Source organism: Gymnoscopelus microlampas (genome assembly GCF_963454915.1).
Source record: "Gymnoscopelus microlampas genome assembly, chromosome: 22".
NCBI lineage: Eukaryota > Metazoa > Chordata > Actinopteri > Myctophiformes > Myctophidae > Gymnoscopelus > Gymnoscopelus microlampas.
The window spans coordinates 22,376,121-22,394,155 of NC_139959.1; the positions used below are offsets into that span (position 1 = coordinate 22,376,121).

Below are 18,035 nucleotides of genomic sequence, written 5' to 3' on the forward strand. Positions count from 1 at the left end.
ATTCTGTGCTGTATATCAATCAAATCCGATCAGATCCCTTTTGCCATTAAGCCCTGCCTCGATATCCTGTTTCACGCATGCAGACAATACTGTACTGTACACACCAATCCACGGAAAACAAAATGGCCCTGAATGCCATTTCGTGGGCACTTTACAACAACGATTGCATTAAAGCCCGATTTGTACTTCGTCATGCGACGACGCGGCACGTTGTGGGGCTTGTAGATGGGCTAAAGCATTAGGGCCTTTAGCTGTCATCTGATATCTGACCACACACATCTGCTAGACACAGAAGGACACTGAACCAAGACAGATGGGAGAAGGTGAAGGGGAACTAAAGACAGAGAGAGAGAGAGAGAGAGAGAGAGAGAGAGGGTGAGCCACAGAAACAGACAGAGAGAGGGAAAGGAGAGAGAAGGGGTGGGGGTGGGGAGCTCCATCTGGCTTTGTTTCCAGTTAAATTTATCACAGTCAGTGAAGAGTTAGACAATAATCAATACCTGCTCATCTCATCTCTCTCTCTCTCTCCACTCCCCCCACCCCCCACCCCCCCGCCCTTTCATCTATTTGTCACGCCTTCCGTTCAGCCACTCACCCACAACCGCAGACATACACACTCATCAACACTTATCCACTTAAGCCCCTTCGTCGTGCGGCGGACGGTGGAAACAGCTGATCTACAAGCTCACAATACGTGGCATCGCAACGCATGTGAGCTTGTAGATTTTCACTATTTTTTTAACATTTAGTCAATTTGGGAAACTTTTTGAAACATTTCTGCCTATAATGATTGTCATGAATGATGACCTTTATCTGCTTGACCCAGTACACACATGTGGTGAATCACTCATCTACGCAAGCAAAATGGATACCCGTGATACGATGACCATCAGCTACTTTATCAGAGACTGACGTCTGTGCACAATGATACGAGATGCATGTGCTATTCCTATTCATTCTGTTCGGGTCCTTTCCTTCTATCATATCTTCTGGTCACGTCATGTGTCCAATACTGTATTCTCTATGTGTGTATTAAACTTCAGAACGTGTCGTGTGACACTGCCTGGTGTCATCTTGTTCTGCGCGTACGCGACTCAACTGAAACATCACTCATCACCCTTAGTTAGAGGGAGACTCTTTAGGGACCCCATGGTTGTTCAACCGAAATCACAACAATTATGTATTTGCCCACAATAGGGATACGAGGGCTAAATACACCATTCCCCCAAAGATACTACACTTCCCCACTATGTTCTATCAACCAGTGCTAGATCCCAACAGGGTTGAGTCAACGTTGTCTTTCGTGCACGCAGGACCACTTTAACCTACTTCATTATGTGAGGAGGGGTGGGTGGGCAGCCCTCCTCCCCGACTCATCAAAACACTAGACTAGAGCAGTGGTTCTCAACCTGTGGGACTGGACCCCCAAGGGGGTCTCCAGATGACAATTTAAGGACTTTTAAGACCTTTTAATATCTAAAAAAAAAAGGAAAAAAGAAAATAACCATTTCCGCATCAAAAGTAATTAACAAACTATACTATTAAAACTGGTCAAACATTGGCCAAATTGTCAAATATTATAAGAGGTACAATTTGTGAAAATAGCAGATCTACAAGCTCACAACGCCTCGCGTTGCGAGGCGTTGTGAGCGAAGTGGCGCGTTTTGAACTAGTAGATCTGCTACTTTTGCTATTTTTTTCAGTTAAAGACATAATGGGGTTTCCACTCGACAGAGACGATGTGATTTACGATTCCAAGCCTATCAGTATACAATTAAAAAATCAGCAACATTGGCTAGCGCGCCTCGCTCGGGCGCGGCTCAAGTCCGCTTCTGACAGCGTTCCTGCCCTTGTTTTAAATGTTTTTACTGTTACGCCAAACCTATTGCGAGTTGGGACTTGGGAGTGAAAACATCCAAATTGAAAACCTCAGCAGCATACAATGTTTTTTTTTCTCATCATATTGAGTAACAGAGCTTTGGATTTAAGAAATGACAATTTACAATTCGGAATCTAGATACACCCCAAAAAGAAAAACATTTGAAACACATTGGGGCCAATGGGAATTACACTCAGCAGGCAATTATGTCAAGTTTGAGGGCAAAGCAGCAAAGACACTTAAGTGCTGTTAATGCTTCAAGAGTCCCAATGATCAGATTACACAGCTAGGGTTTCACTGGTCCATGGTACTAATTGTTCCCAAGTGTTGAGCAACTCTTGGTCACATTATAAGAGTACAGAAACTGCCTGTCAGCGCGTTGATTCTATTTTGAAAAGAGCTGATATAAGATAGTTGGAAATAGCAATAACATAGAAGTGAGACAATTAGTCATTCACTGTTCATGAGAAAAGACTGCTGATGTCACATTCTATTTCCATCTACGAGAGCCGCAGTTACATGAGGGTTTATAGACAACTACAGATATACAGTAGGTAATGACAATACTCGTCATACTACACTGTGTAGTGTATATCATCGTTGTCAGGCAGAAATCGTGTACCTCCATAATTAATCTTTCTACGTTTTTTTAATGAATAGATGTAAGTAATTAATAAAATAGGAAAATAAGCAAAAGTTATGAAATTGTCCCATCTACAAGATCACAACACATAACGTTGTGAGCTTATTAGGTATTTTCGATATTTTTGAAAAGGTTGGCACCTATTATTTGGCACCTACTGTATAATGTCATGGCCAACATAGGGACGCCAGGTTGAAAGTGGTTATGTCTGTCTGTGCTGGGTTTTAAAAATATTGAACCAATTCAAATTTTTAGCAAGAGCTTGTGTGACTCAATAATAACTACATTGGATCCATTGGGAACAGAGGGTCTTTTCTCAATTTCCTGAAAAGTAACAACCATTATGTAGGGATTGGAGCAGCTGCTAAACGCTCCTGCCTGTGTGGTCTGTGTAGGCATACTGTAGCATCCTCTCAGAAAAAAACAAACAAGTCCTTGAGCAACCTTCATGCACAAATACGATCGGACTTAAAACCACAAGAGGATTTTTCAGTAGCTTGCACTGTCACTGAATGCTTTAAACAGTGAGCATTCCTGCTCTGTTTCTCTCTCCGCTCTCCCCTTCCTCTCTCTCTCTGTGTGTGTGTGTGTGTGTGTGTGTGTGTGTGTGTGTGTGTGTGTGTGTGTGTGTGTGTGTGTGTGTGTGTGTGTGTGTGTGTGTGTGTGTGTGTGTGTGTGTGTGTGTGTGTGTGTGTGTGTGTGTGTGTGTGTGTGTGTGTGTGTGTGTGTGTGTGTGTGTGTGTGTGCGTGCGTGCGTGTGTGTGTGTGTGTGTGTGTGTGTGTGTGAGTGATGTTCACGCTTGTAGCCAAGACTCTCTCCTCCCCACAGAGTTCCTCCTCAATGTGTCTACGAGACAGATGTGCAAACCAGATGTTTTTTGGAGTTTTTTTTCCTGCTGAAGTGAAAGGGCCACAGAAGGCCTCAGTGTGTGTGTGTGTGTGTGTGTGTGTGTGTGTGTGTGTGTGTGTGTGTGTGTGTGTGTGTGTGTGTGTGTGCGTGTGCGTGTGCGTGTGTGTGTGTGTGCGTGTGCGTGTGCGTGTGCGCGTGCGTGTGCGTGTGCACGTGCGTGTGCGTGTGTGCGTGTGTGTGTGTGTCTGTTTGCTCACACATGCATTACTGTATGTGTTTGTTTTTTTGTTGTTTTTTTTTATGTCGTGGTGCGAGACCAAAGTGGAATTCCAACGCCGGCATATGGGAGTACACGAGGCACAGCTGTGAACAGAGGTCTAGTTACGTTATGAACATCACAACATCTCACAGGCTTGTTTGTCAAACATAACATTGTTATCATCAACCTCTGACTCTCCCTCCCAGCGGCCACGCGGTTCCCTGCTGCTCCGAGGACGCCGAGGCGTGTTTCTGCAGACCCCAGTCTCATCAGGAAGTCTCCCTTTACATTCACTAATCTATTCGCAAGTTACATGGCCAGGTTTCAGGGCTCTGAAGAAGAGTCGAGAAGCACATTTCAACCCCCAGGGAATGGCCAGTGCTGTTGCCATGTCCGCTTATTATCAGCGACTTTGGCTTGTTCTTCTAGTTGCTTGGAACATTTTCATGGCAAGGACCCCCAGATTAATAGGCCTACCGCCCGGTATGTATTTATCCATGGGCCCCCCATCTGAAAGTATTTTGTGCCAGGGACCCCCCATAAGATTTGCGTTGTTAAAAATGTTTTAAAAATATTCCAAGATCTTAAAAAAATAAGTAGCAGATATACAAGTTCACAACGCGTCGCATTGCGATGCGTTGTGAACTTGTAGCTATTTTCAAATAGCCATAGCCTAGTCGCTTCTTTTGGACCTGTTTTCATAGACCTTATTTCTCTCGCAAAATCTGGCCACACTGGTAATGGCCCATGTCTTGTGAGAGCGCACTCAAAAAACATTTCCGCTATAGCCTACACTGACAGGTAGGGGAAAAAAACGTAAGCCAGAGAGATAAAGAGCACGTGTTCCCTCATGGAAGCTGTATCGAGGCTGCCACGCAAACCCGATAAAATAAACAGGCGGGGGTTGATGCAATATAAAAGCTGGACCCCTGCCGTCTATTTATATAAAACATGTGAAGGAAAAGCACAAGGATCTGTGAGCTTAGCTTCCAGGTGAGTGGCAGATTCTTTCATTCCCACCACGGGAGGCTCCATTAGCTTAAAGAGCTAGCCAACACCAATTCCTTGGCCTCTTAAGCGGGAATCAATCAAGTGAGACATAAAAAACATCCATCCAGGGCCCCGGTCTCAGATCAATGAGAGGAAAAGGTAGTAGCTATAGGTGAAACACTATAGTAGCCTTGTAAATAAATCTGTGAACAATGGTTGATTTGAGAGTTGAACCCAGAGAGTTGTCCATGTGGACAGAATAATTCATTGCCTAGTGATTTTGTGTCAATGTGTAGCAAGCAACTGAATGGCAAGTAGGCTACAGACTACAGACTAAGGGAGAAATGGCTAGCCATTTACTGTTTGTACTTTGATTAAAACAACCTGTATTAAAAGCACTATGTGAAATTAAACACCTGGGGGTACAAACACAGTAATATTGACCTTTTGGACCAAAAATGTAACCATCATTCTCTTCAGGGCAGCGTACTGATCACTGTCTCACATGTTTGATGGAAATGCCCGTACGTTCTCGTTCTTGTCTATGCCCTTTTCAATGCGCTAGATGCCTGCCAGATGGAACACAATACCTACCATCAGTTCCATGAGTTGCAAGTGCCCAGGGTCCAAAGGCGAGTGCTCTACCGACTGAGCTAGTACATAAACTCAGTAATCAGTTTGCTTTTAAAGTTAAGCACGGCACTCTTCCTGTGTATATACTGTAGACCTTAATTGAATGATTGATGCTTCTAAAGCCGTTGATCATGTTAACCACCACCCACCACAGGAAGTTGCTTGTGCAATTGAGTCAATGAGGGCTGCCCAGACACATTCTGAGAATTCTGGCTTACAGGTATGCCCACCAGACCAAGCATGGAAAATGGGGCAACAATGTCGCAGCCCCATTTGCAGTTAGCAAAGGGGTCAGACAAGGGAGAATTTTGTCCCCACAGTTCTTCTTCATTTATATGCCAAAGTTCTGTCTGAGCAACTGAGGGCCTGTGATACTGAGTGCATAAATGCAGTGGTGGAAAAGGTACAGGATGTTTTACTCAATATTAACACCTGAGAGATTACATGAAAACCTCAAAGATAACACCTCAATGATAACATGAACACCTCAATGATAACACCTCAATGAAATCACCTCAAGTTCAATTAAATACAGGCCTTTTACTTATTTGTAATTGTGTTTTTTTCCCCAATTGTACTTAAGTAAAGAATCTGAGTACTTATTCCACGGCTGGTGGCTGCATACTGTATGTCAATACCTTCCAAGCTGTCTTACATGTATTTTCTAATCTGGAACATTTAAAGTTTGAATTGAAATGAATTGAAGTAAATTAAATTGAAGTAAATTGAATTGAATTGAATTGAATTGAATTGAATTGAATTGAATTGAATTGAATTGAATTGAATTGAATTGCATTGCATTGCATTGCATTGCATTGCATTGCATTGCATTGCATTGCATTGCATTGAATTGAATTGAATTGAATTGAATTGAATTGAATTGAATTGAATTGAATTGAATTGAATTGAATTGAACTGAACTGAACTGAACTGAATATGACCTTGGCCTGAACTGAATATGACCTTAGCCTGAACAATGTTGCAGTAAGTCTTTTCTTTCACAAACACTAAAAGAGACATGTTTATGCTTATAACAACTGGAGCATCAAATCTATGGCAGTAAGATGTGAAAATGTTTTAATATTTAAGAAGTGGGACTGTTCGTGTCCGGGGGGAGAATTCGTTCACTTTTTAATGTCTTCATTTTTCAAACATGTATTGGTGGGTTGAGATTTGACCTTTAAAGCACCACTCGCAGTGGGTTTTCAGACATTAATATTGGATTGTGCATAACAATGCAGCATCTAATGAGAAAGTCTACAGGAGCAATTCCCCCGTTCCAGTAATAAGCCTATATATATTTTATTTATTTTTTCTGGGCACGGATTAAGCATTGTATTTGCATATCCCTATTCAATAAGCAGAGGGAATCATTTAACCAGTTAAACAAGCATTGCAACAAAAAAAAACTGTTGCAAATAGTTAAAGCCATGCAAACTTTTCACTGGGCTATTATGACGTTCTAAACATAGGATGAAAGAATCACGTCAAGGACCCCCAAATTGATATGTATTTGGCTGCGGACCCCCATCTGAATAGAGTTTGTGACGGGGATCCCAAAAGAGAAGTTTTTTGTTAAAAAACGTATTCAATTATTACATTTTTCAACGTTTTCAATATCTTTTAAAAAAAATCAAAAATAGCAGATACACAAGCTTGCAGTGTGGCACGAAGTGACGCGCTGTGAGCTTGTAGATCTGCTATTTTTGAATTTCCAACGTAAATGGATAAAGTGGTTAAAATAATTGTGATGCTATATTAACTACTTTTGCTGGGGACACCCTGGAACCCCCCCACGGACCCCCCCTGGGGGTCCCCGGACCACCCTTTGAGAACCACTGATCCACAGTAGTCAATACTGCTGGACCCTGCAACTAACACACACTTCGGTGGTTATGCCTTGTGAGGAGTTGTACTTTTGGAAGAAAAAAAGGAAGTCAGATACCACTGTTGAACACTTTTTACACGCCAGCACTATAGCAACACTGGGAACGTAGTGCGGCTGAGGATGCAAACCCTGCCCACGCCACCAATGTCTTAACATGGAGCACATTGCTTGATTGTTTTAGTCGCAACAAATCAAACAACATCCTTCCACTTGTCTTGGTTCCTGAGATGTGAGCAATGAAAAATGTTGACCTTGACCCTTTTTGACCCAAAAGCTAACTGGCTCATTTCCCACCAAGTTTGATGAAACTCTGAACATCTGTTCTTGGGTTAGGCTATCCTGTTCACAGACAGACAGACAGACAGACAGACAGACAGAATAAAGATATGTGTAAACAGAGCTCTACATTGTAAACTATCTTAAGAATTGTGCATTTTTATGTCAGAAATAGAACAGCCACAAAGGAAAGGTTAGCTTGGGATACATTTTGATACAAATTACGACAAATTAACAACAAACATTCTCTCTCTCTCTCTCTCTCTCTCTCTCTCTCTCTCTCTCTCTCTCAGTGTGTACAATACTATAATGCAGGGTATTCATCAAAGGAAAGATTATTATGACAGTATTTCAGAGTTTCTTAACGGTTTTCTCTGGGGAGAGAGCTTGATTGTTACTTCCTTCATGTGTGGTTGCCGTGGCAAAGGAGGCTGAAAGGTGTTTGTATCCTTGGATACCAGTTCTCTTCATCCATCTACCAGTTTTGCCACTGAAGTATCATAACGTTGCTGTCGAGCAGAAACCTCTTATCACCACATTTTAACTTCTTGTGCTTTTTCGTAAATTAACGCCCTACTTCATTATACTACACTACTACAGCATCACAAAAAAGCATCATCACATTACTGTTTTATTTATTTAAATCCTGAAATGTTACAGTTTTGGACATTTCCACGCGACAGAGACTATAAGAACCAGAAAGTGGTGCTTTGATTAAGTTCTCTCACAATAGCCATGGCTGCCATACTAACACATTGACAGCAAACATTTGCTAGGTTACTCCTTTCCCCAAAACCAATCCTAATCCCTATTATGATCTGATTCGTTGAAGATCCCTTCGGGGAAGAACTCTTTTGTTTAGCTAGTATTGTTCATGTTGACGTTAGTCTGATTTAAGTTGGTTACATTCCATTTAATTCATTTTCTGTAAACATCATTCCTTCTTTTGTTAATAAATTCTCTTTATTTGTACAAAAGCTGTCGTCTCCTTCAATTGTGTTGCGATCCGTGCCCTAGACAAGGAGGGTCGTAAAATTACAGTAAATGAATGGGGCAACCAAAATAGCGTTGCTGTCGGGTGGAAACCGTGTGTGTCCAAAATGTTTAATTCCAAGGAAATGGAATGACATTTTTCAAAAATAGTGAAAATAGACAATCTACAAGCTCACAATGCATTGTAATGCGACCTATTGTGAGCTTGTAGATCAGTTATTTTTTCACTGCAGCTTGTCACTCTTGTATGATGAAGTAGGGTGTTACATTATGAAAAAAATCACACCCAGTGTGAAGAGAGTGGTGCCTTTGAAAGTGTAACTGGTTGCATCCTTGTGTTGCAATCAGCAACAATATGTTGTCACGTGACACGTGACAACATATTGTCACGTGTCACGTGAAGCTTGACCAATCAGCCGTGCTCAAACATACGGACGGACATACGGACGGACGGACGGACGGATGGGCATACGGACGGACGGACATACGGACACACGGACAAAGTCAAATGTAGGAGTGGTTGGCACCACTCAAAAACATAAAAAGTTGAAATTTGTTGATACAAGGTTTCTGCCTGACAGCGATATCTTAGGGGCAACTTGGGGCAAATTAGTACATTCAGCAGTACTATAAATAGCCTACATGAGCAAATTATTAATCACTTTAATTTGAGCTTAACTGCAACAAAAAGCGTGTCATATCATTCTAACTCCCATTTCCTTAGCAGCAGCTGAGTGCTGTTATTGCCAATGTACGTGTTGCGTTCACACCAGAGACGCTGACCACACTTCTTGGCAAATCAGACTTCCGGTTCCATACGGCACTTCAACCACTCTATGTCACATGACGCACAGGAGTTACGCTTCACTCCTTACAGTGAAAGATGACAGATGTCCAGACAGAACATGCATGTCCAAAAGGCCCATTAAAAAGAGGATGACGACAATCTATATCTTCAACATCAGCGTTGCCAGATTTTGCGAGGGAAATAAGCAAGCAGGTCTATGAAAACCAGCCCAAAAGAAGTGACTATTGTAGGCCACATGAGCACTTTAAACCTACGCTATGTGCATTGGCTATTTGAAAATAGCTGATCTACAGACTCACAACTCACAACACGCCGTGATGCGACGCGTTGTGAGCTTGTAGACCTGCTTTTTTCTGACAAATCTTTAAAAAAAAAGTTAAAATACAACACAAATCTGGTACGGGGGTCCCTGGCAAATACATATTAACTTCACATGAAAATGTTTGAGAACCACTGGTTTAAACTACATTTTGCAAACAAGCCCAAAAACCTGCATCCCGTAACTACCAATACATTCTTTTTTTTTTTTTACAGAAAAGCAAGCCCAAGGTCGCTTATAATAAGCAGACATGGCATCACTGTTCATCATGCCAATTTCTCTTTCTCTCCGCGGACACAAACCTTGCAGTACTACTACTACTACAGACTCCCAGAAACGCCACACTTTGTGTGGGAGAGCCCACGGTTCACTGCGTTCCAAAGGCAGCCGCCTCCCTGTGGGAGCTCGGGGATTTCTAATTAAATCTCACAGCAACTTCATGGCGGTGGCAGCGTGACTGTCAAAGAGCCACAGACACTCTCTCAGCAGCGCGGCAGAGAACGAGCGAGCGCGCCATCAAAATATACTGAGCCTGGAGGCAAGACTGTTGTTAACCCCCGGTGAAGATGAAACATCTAAGGTTTTTTGGACTTTAATGAGAGGAAGCTATTAAAGCTGCAGGCTTCTGTCGGCTGTGGTCATATACAGTGTATGCATGTACGCTGCCGTACAGCCCGGGGAACACTACTCATTAGCACTTGCTAGCAATGTTTAAAAAAGCCAGCAGTCGTGGTGGATGATTTAGAAATATAAGATACACGCTGAGGAAGGCTTGACGCCGAAACGCGAGTATACGCTGTCTGTGCCTCTATGAATTAAAAGTACCAGAAGGACTTCGGAGTGCTGGCTATTACTTCCTTATTGTGAATCTTCGTGAGCCGTGCACTATACAGACTGACTATACAGTGTGCTCGTTTTTGTTTCTACTTTGATGTATAAATACAGTCAACAGTGACTCCAAAACTGTGTGGCAGGGAACATGTAATCTCACTGTTCACTTCTGTGCGATGAGTTTTGTTTTGTTTCAACAGCTTCAGTGAGATGAAAAGACAAATGGGTGCATCGATGGTTGATGCTGGAATAGTCGGATCCTCTCAAACAAATAATCACGACAGCCCAGGTTTGATTCCAGCTGGAGACCCCCAGATGCATCGTCTCTTTCCCCCCTTCTCTGACCTCAGTTTCTTTATGGACTGTCCCATAAACTCCTCACAAAAGCAATCGTTGCCTTATTAATGCCCTACTTCATCATACAAGAGTGTAGTGAACAGTACAAAAGAGGTGAAAATAGCCGATCTACAAGCTCACAACGTGTCTCAAGGTGACGCGTTGTGAGCTTGTAGATCTGCTATTTTTACCAAATGTTCGCCTCAATATAAGGGTCGGTAGAGTTCGTGTGGTTAAAAGGCAAGTGCATGTTGAAATTCCCTGCACCAAGCCCTTAAAAGGCTTAACTCTAGCGTCCAGACCAATGGGCCAGGACATAATATATCTTGACTTCAACTTTGTGATGATTTAAAATTCTAAAATGATCCCAGCTTTCTCCAGTCAGCAGGGCGGGATTAGCACTATGTGGTGCCCCAGGGCGACCTCAAATTGAAGTGGCCCCCGCGCGCCCGTGCGCAAAAATTGGCGGATTTTGTTAGTTTCTTTCCGGTTTTTGGTTACTTTATTTCGGTTTTAGGGTTATGGTTATGTTAAGGCTATGTTATTTAATTCTTATAATTTATTTTTTTTGTTTTTTTGCCCCCATTGGCTGGTGCCCCAGGGCACTCGCCCATAACGGCCTATGGGTAATCCGGCCCTGCCAGTCAGCAGTCAAGTTAAGGGAACACATGCTTGCCCTCTCAGCTAATTCTCTATAGATTGGCAAATACCTCACTGACAGTGGTCAATGACGGCAAACTTCATTGACCAGTGAATAAGAGCATCAGTCAGTTACTGGCTAAACTCTCAAATGCAGACAGAGGAGTACATGAAGAGATTGCGCCTTTACCTTTCCAAAGTCCCTGACGTCGAACAGATCAAAGGCCTCGAACAGTTCACTCTTCTTCATGCCAAAGATGTCACTGCATGCCGACAGAAATGTCCGGATGTTCTTCAAGCACAGGAACTAGATGTGGAAGAAAGAGAACAGGTTCAATTAGTACATTTAAGACAAGAGCTTGCATGAATGACATGATTTAGCTGTTTGTGCCACACAGCGAAACCCTACATTCCACCACTGAATAAAATAATATATAATAATGAATAGAGCGTTTTTATTTTTCTTACATAATATATATAAATTGTGTCCAGATCAAAAATATTCAGATTTTAAGCAGAAAGAGGTCCCTTCAGGCTCAATTGGCAAGCACATACCAAAAAAAAAACATTTGCACACTCCAGTTTAGACTAGCTGTCACCGCAGTGAATTGATTTCTTAAATAAATGAAGCCCTCTATAAACAGCTGGAGTTGTTGTGTCTCATTTAAATGCAGGACTAATGGGTGTCAAATCCCAGATCCACACACGATGACAGATCCGTCACATAGATGTGTCAGCGAGAAAATAACATGTCATGAGAACGACACTGTAGAAAACATTAGACATCAATCCATATAAAGCGGGTAGCAGATAAAAGAGGGTAGCAGTTGCTCAGCACATAATTGGCGTGTGTAGAACCTTTCATGCGTAGAATGCAGCTCCTAGTACCTTCTAGGAAGCGAATAAAAGGCAAAACATCAAAGTATTAGGTAGTAGGAATAATGATTGTCAAGGGAGTCAGGTTAGGAGGAATAGTGATCAAGAAGAATTGATGAAAAGATTAGTACGGCAAGGCAAGGCAGTTTTATTTGTACAGCACATTTCAACAACAAGGCTATTCAATGTGCTTTACACATAACATCAAGCAAAGGAAACACAATTATACAAACAAAAGAAGTAAAAATAACAGATACAATTACAGTGCAGCTAGTAGAAGCTTAGCCTGACATGCAGCCTGAATTTCCATTTTGGATATGATCAATACATTGAAAATGTCCTACAATATCTGCTGTAATTGAGGAAAAAAATTAAAGAGAGAGAGAGAGAGAGAGAGAGAGAGAGAGAGAGAGAGAGAGAGCGTGAGTGTGTGCGTGCTTGTGAGCGTGCATGGACGGGAGGGTGCCTGCAACCAATCAAGTAATGGCTAAACCATAAATTACCGTTATGTAATTAACAAGGGAAATGCTTTCTTCTTCATCCATATCCTGAATCTTTGGGGCTAATGACCTTAATGTGAGTCGGCCACCGGGCCTCATTCCAGACACTCATTTGTCCAAATTACGCTGATGCTGATGCATGGAATGACCAGTATAAAACTAAAAGGAGTGAAATGACACTCTGACACAGCAACATTTTAAGTGCAGCGATCCAAGGCGGCTGGGCAGTGACGAGGATGCTGTTAGCGTAATTAATTGGCCAACATAAAGCCAACTCGCAACGGCAAATTTATGTCCGTTATGCCCGATGTATCCTTTGGTTGTGTGACGCTGTCACGCATCAAAAACAGCGGGATGGAAGAGGACGCTGCACGAAGCTCATGAGTTTGCCACATCGTGGTCTGCAACAGCACTACACTGCCTCCTCCCCAAGAGAGAGCTTCCTCCCTGCTCAGCTGTGAAAACACCCAGCTGAACACACTGTTGTTGTGCTGTTACATTGTACGACCATCAAGCATTGTTTACCTATTGATTCATTGAGAGCCAACATGCCTTAACCCGTTGCTCTAGATCACAGTCAATAATGAATTATTTGCTTTGTGACGCTTGATGTGACACTCTCAATACATAATATGTTAATGCCTTATAGTTAATTAATATACTTTAGGCACGTACATTTACAGTATGGTTGAAGATAATGGGGCTTAACACAGTGCACTATATCGTATTATATTATAATATATTGTATTATTGTGCATAAGGCCTATAACTCAAAACAAAGGATTATGTATTGAAGGAGAACTCCATGGGATTTGATACAAAGCTAATTTGGAAGAATTGTTTTCTAAAGATGGCTTTGACAGCTTATCAGCAATCTTTCTTCTCTTTTTAGTTGGGGTCTTGAGTAACAGGCGGGTTTGACAGGAAACATTTTTTTTCTCTTCTTGGCAGTTTCCTGTTTTGTAAACGCTGCTCAACGCCCCATGTCATGTTCTTCACGCGTTGACTCAGAGGTGAGACAGTTGAGTTTGTTTGACAAGGGGTAAGAAAATGATTCTGTCGTCAGAACGAGGAAAAACAAAACAAAGGGGAGACACTTGGGTCCAACCGGGGATAGGCTGACTTTTATTCAGTTTAATCGCAACACGCTCGTGCAGCCTTGCACCGCGGCAAGATCACATTTGTCTTCTCGGCACGCGCGTGCCTGCCTAGGCGTGTGCAGGATCGTTAACGAAATATGAAATGCCTCTCCTGTCCAATTGCATTAGGCTTCACAGATGGCTTCACGAGACAGACACCTCTCCCCACCCCCCACCCCCGCTCAAGATAAGAGATGGGGGGTTGGAGCAGGAACGCAGGGAGGCAGTCAGCGAATCATTATTGAAATGTTTACACTTGTATAGGCAAATGCCATCTTCAATCTTTCTGTGGGTCCCAAAGTCTCTGGAGAGTCCCCAGTGGACAGCAGTGCCGCGTTATCTGAGGGAAGCAGCTTTACAGAGCCCTTGTGAAATCCAGCTTAAACAGTGGAGAGGGAAGTACTGTATAAGTATGATGAACAAGAACGAGGCAAGCAGGAATTGAGCTCTTTTTGTTTTGTGGTGTTTTGTATTTTGCACGCAACACACGGATAGACCCCCTGGGGCTCATGTAGTGAGTGAATTAACCGAGAGTGTGTGTGTGTGTGTGTGTGTGTGTGTGTTTCGCGCACACAAGTGTTTGTGTACGCGTGCATCTGCGAGTCATGTACTCATCTGTGGGATGGAGTGAAACCTGCAAATCATCTCAGTGCGGAGAATGACAATTCCAGTGCACAGATGATTGTTCCATCTCCACAGGAGCCTCCCACGTTTACCGCACTCAGTATGCAATATACAGTGGTGGACAGTAACTAAGTACATTTACTTGAGTACTGTACTTATGTAAAAAAAAATCTGTAATTTACTCAAATATTTGTATTCTTTTGGATACATATTACTTTCACTCCACTGCGTTTCAAGACAAATATTGTACTTTTGAGTTCTGACTGCACTAACTGAAATTAAAAAGAAAATGTACTTTGTACTTTGTAATATTGAAGTATTTTTTTAAAAAGCATGTACTCCAGTACTTTAACTCAAGTACAACTGAGCAACTTTCACTTCTAGTTGAGTTATATTTGACCAGGATTATACTTTGCCTCAAGTGAGTACTTTGTCCAGCCCTGAAAACGTACGATGGCCCACGGAGGGTTGAAAAGCACACTGCGGCCGCCGCATAATGGCAGCATTGCATTTCACCTCTTAAAACCCACCATCTGGAATACAAAGCAGGGAAAAAAGAAGATATAATTCCTCCAAGAACAAGCCATCTCACATTCTGCTTTACAAGTCATGTGCTATTGCACCTCTGAGAAGAGCCAGGGCGTGCTCTGTGTCCACAATAAGGATCCCGTTTCTGCTTATGTATTCCTTGATACCGAGCCAAGGCTCCATAGCAACAAGCAGGCGCCTTTTGTGACCCCCATGCGCATTGTTGCACTTAATAAAATTCTGTTCTTGTTCGCTCTGAGGCGACCGGGAGAGGCAAGCGCAGTTCTCCGGCTGTCTTGTTGCCATCGCGGTGCTATAATCCTCACGGGGCTTCAATTAATGGCAGTAACAGTATTCTAAATGACTGAGGCCCTCGGAGAGGTAATCAAAGCTTGTACAAAGGATTGAATTTGGAACTTCAAAGGCTTTTCAAAGCATTACCTCTGAGACGCAAACCTTCAGATAAATGGATGATGAGAACTCATCCACTCATCACGCGATTCCCTACACATTTCCGTCAACGCACGAACCCTTGGGTTTTTCGAAGGACTTAGATTTGACATCAGTGGGATTACTGTGTGTCCAATACAAATGATGTAATGCGCAATGGATCTCTCAGTCTAAGAGTCTAGACTCGCAGCATTAACAGGTGCGCGTCAACAGAAAGATGGCCCTACTGGGAAAATGCGGAGGGCCATCGAAATGGTCGGGTCACATTGTGTGAAGCGGGCCCTTTTTTCTGTCAGCTGTGTAACCAGGAAACAGGAGGCGGAGGGAGGGAGGGAGTGTGGGGGCGAAGATGTGCTGAGTCCGACGAAACAGCTGCACCATAGTAAGGCTGAGAGGGTTGGGGGTTATAGGGTCAACTCTCAGCAGAAGCAGAGAGAGGAGGAGAGAGGGCTGAATTGACTCGCTCACCTTATGGACTAGCTTTGAACACAATGTGGTCTGATGTAGTCACTTTCAAGTCATTGAAAAATCTTCTGCTCTCAATTTGCTATGAACTTGTCTGTGAGCACCTCATCATCACAGGCAGGATTTGATGGTGGTAAACCCAGGGCACAGGCGGGTCTGAAGGAGGGCTGATTTATTCTTTGAGTCTTCATCCCGTACGGTCCTGTTGGTGCTGTCATTCTCTAGCCTGGAAACCAGAAAAATCTGCCAGTGCAAACAAAAGAAATGCCCTTTATTACTTGCCAGATTTGGTCCCGCTCGGTTGTGATTGGATTTCACTGGCCCCGAAGTTGTGCGGCACCAATCAGGGCCCAGTATGCACATATGGAGCGGGTTTTTTAGGCATTTCTTTTGTTTTGCCCCTTGGAAATGCAGGTTCCACACAGAGATTCCAGACTAATATCTGCGCAGTGATATTAGTCTGGCCATGCCAGGCTAGTCATTCTCCAGCCAAATGAAGCCAATTCAATTCCGTTCCATTATTAATGAGAGACAAATGCTGCATCAGCATCGGCCCCATGCGTGCCAACTATAAGGTCCACAATGGGGATTAATCCAATTGAGAGATTTCCAATGCCTCTCTCTTACTTGCTCTCATGTCTCGCCCGGGGCAATGAGGAAGATGAATTAGAGGCCAGCTCCCCGCCCCCCCTAAAACCGTTTAAATGAAAAGGCAAAACAAAAGGACCAGGGGCTCGGATGACATTTTTTCCCATTAAATCCTGGATTTAACCCCTCGCGCCCCCTATATCCTCAAAGCTTACAACCACTGACACTGAGATAAGGGAATTGAATTAGTGTTGCAGGGTGAGACGCGAGGACGAGGCTGTGTCGCGTTGACCACAACAGCGCAGGTCAAGTGGTTTCACTGGTTTAGCCGCGGCGGTGTGTGATTGGCTCACAGGCCAGAGATGGAATAGGTTACGGGGACTTCAAGAGATTGGAGGCCTGAATGACATTTTGGGGGGGATGGAGGGGGGGGGGGGGGGGGGAAGGACACGTAAACCTTTACTGCTCATCAGTTGCTCACAAACAGGTATATACGCACACATGCAGGCACACTCTCTCTCTCTCTCTCTCTCTCTCTCTCTCTCTCTCTCTCTCTCACCCACCATCCCCAATTCGGTCTCTCTGACAGGCTGCAGTAAAAGAATGTGAAATGTGCTCTGGCTACGCTAGGAGAGAGCTGGGTTAACTGGTGTCTGACCCCTGAGTGAGTGTGTGTGTGTGTGTGTGTGTGTGTGTGTGTGTGTGTGTGTGTGCGTGCGTGCGTGCGTGCGTGCGTGCGTGCGTGCGTGCGTGCGTGCGTGCGTGCGTGCGTGCGTGCGTGCGTGCGTGCGTGCGTTTTTTTTGTCGTTCATTCATACACACAGCTACGACCATCGCTGCTACAACCATTTCTACACACCACCGGCAGCAGGGCTTCTGAGTCCACCCTTCCTTGTATCCATTACGCAAATAAGTACACTCACATTCACAATATGGACGCCAGCCATCCATCACTCCCTCCCCCAGTCACACAGCAGCTAGACTACAGGATGCATTATACATGTCCTATCTTTTCCTGATCCGAGAGGAAATGTGATAGGCATTAGGCAAGGCAGTCGAAAAGCTACCCAAACACGTGCGTGACTATGTGTGTGTGTGTGTGTGTGTGTGTGTGTGTGTGTGTGTGTGTGTGTGTGTGTGTGTGTGTGTGCGCGCGCGCATACGCACACGTACACACTCAGATGCATGCGTTGTACAGTACATAGACAAGTGTGGATATGAGTACATAATATACATCCCCTAAACAACTGTTTCATCTATTCTTAGGCTGTTACAGTGGCTTCCATGTAGCTTGGTTTCCAAGGTAGCAGGTGTGACAGTAAATGTTGCAGACATGAGACACACACACACACACACACACACACACACACACACACACACACACACACACACACACACACACACACCACTGCCGGCAAAGTGTCTCCAGTCTTCTCTCATCCCGGAGCGATGAATCTGAAAGCTCAAACTCTCACTTGTATCATCTAGTTCACTGGCTTCGCAGCTCAGTAGTTCGAGGGC

At 43.6% G+C, this 18,035-nt stretch overlaps 1 protein-coding gene across 1 annotated transcript in view; it reads right to left on the reverse strand.

The window, feature by feature from the left end:
• Positions 1-18,035, reverse strand: part of vav3 (vav guanine nucleotide exchange factor 3) — a gene marked incomplete at its 3' end in the record, with an annotated part of 121,564 nt that overhangs the window by 95,204 nt on the left and 8,325 nt on the right. Inside the window, exon 2 of the mRNA XM_084048134.1 lies at positions 11,535-11,651. Coding sequence (XP_083904260.1) covers positions 11,535-11,651 — 117 coding nt within the window. The remainder of the gene's footprint in view (positions 1-11,534; positions 11,652-18,035) is intronic.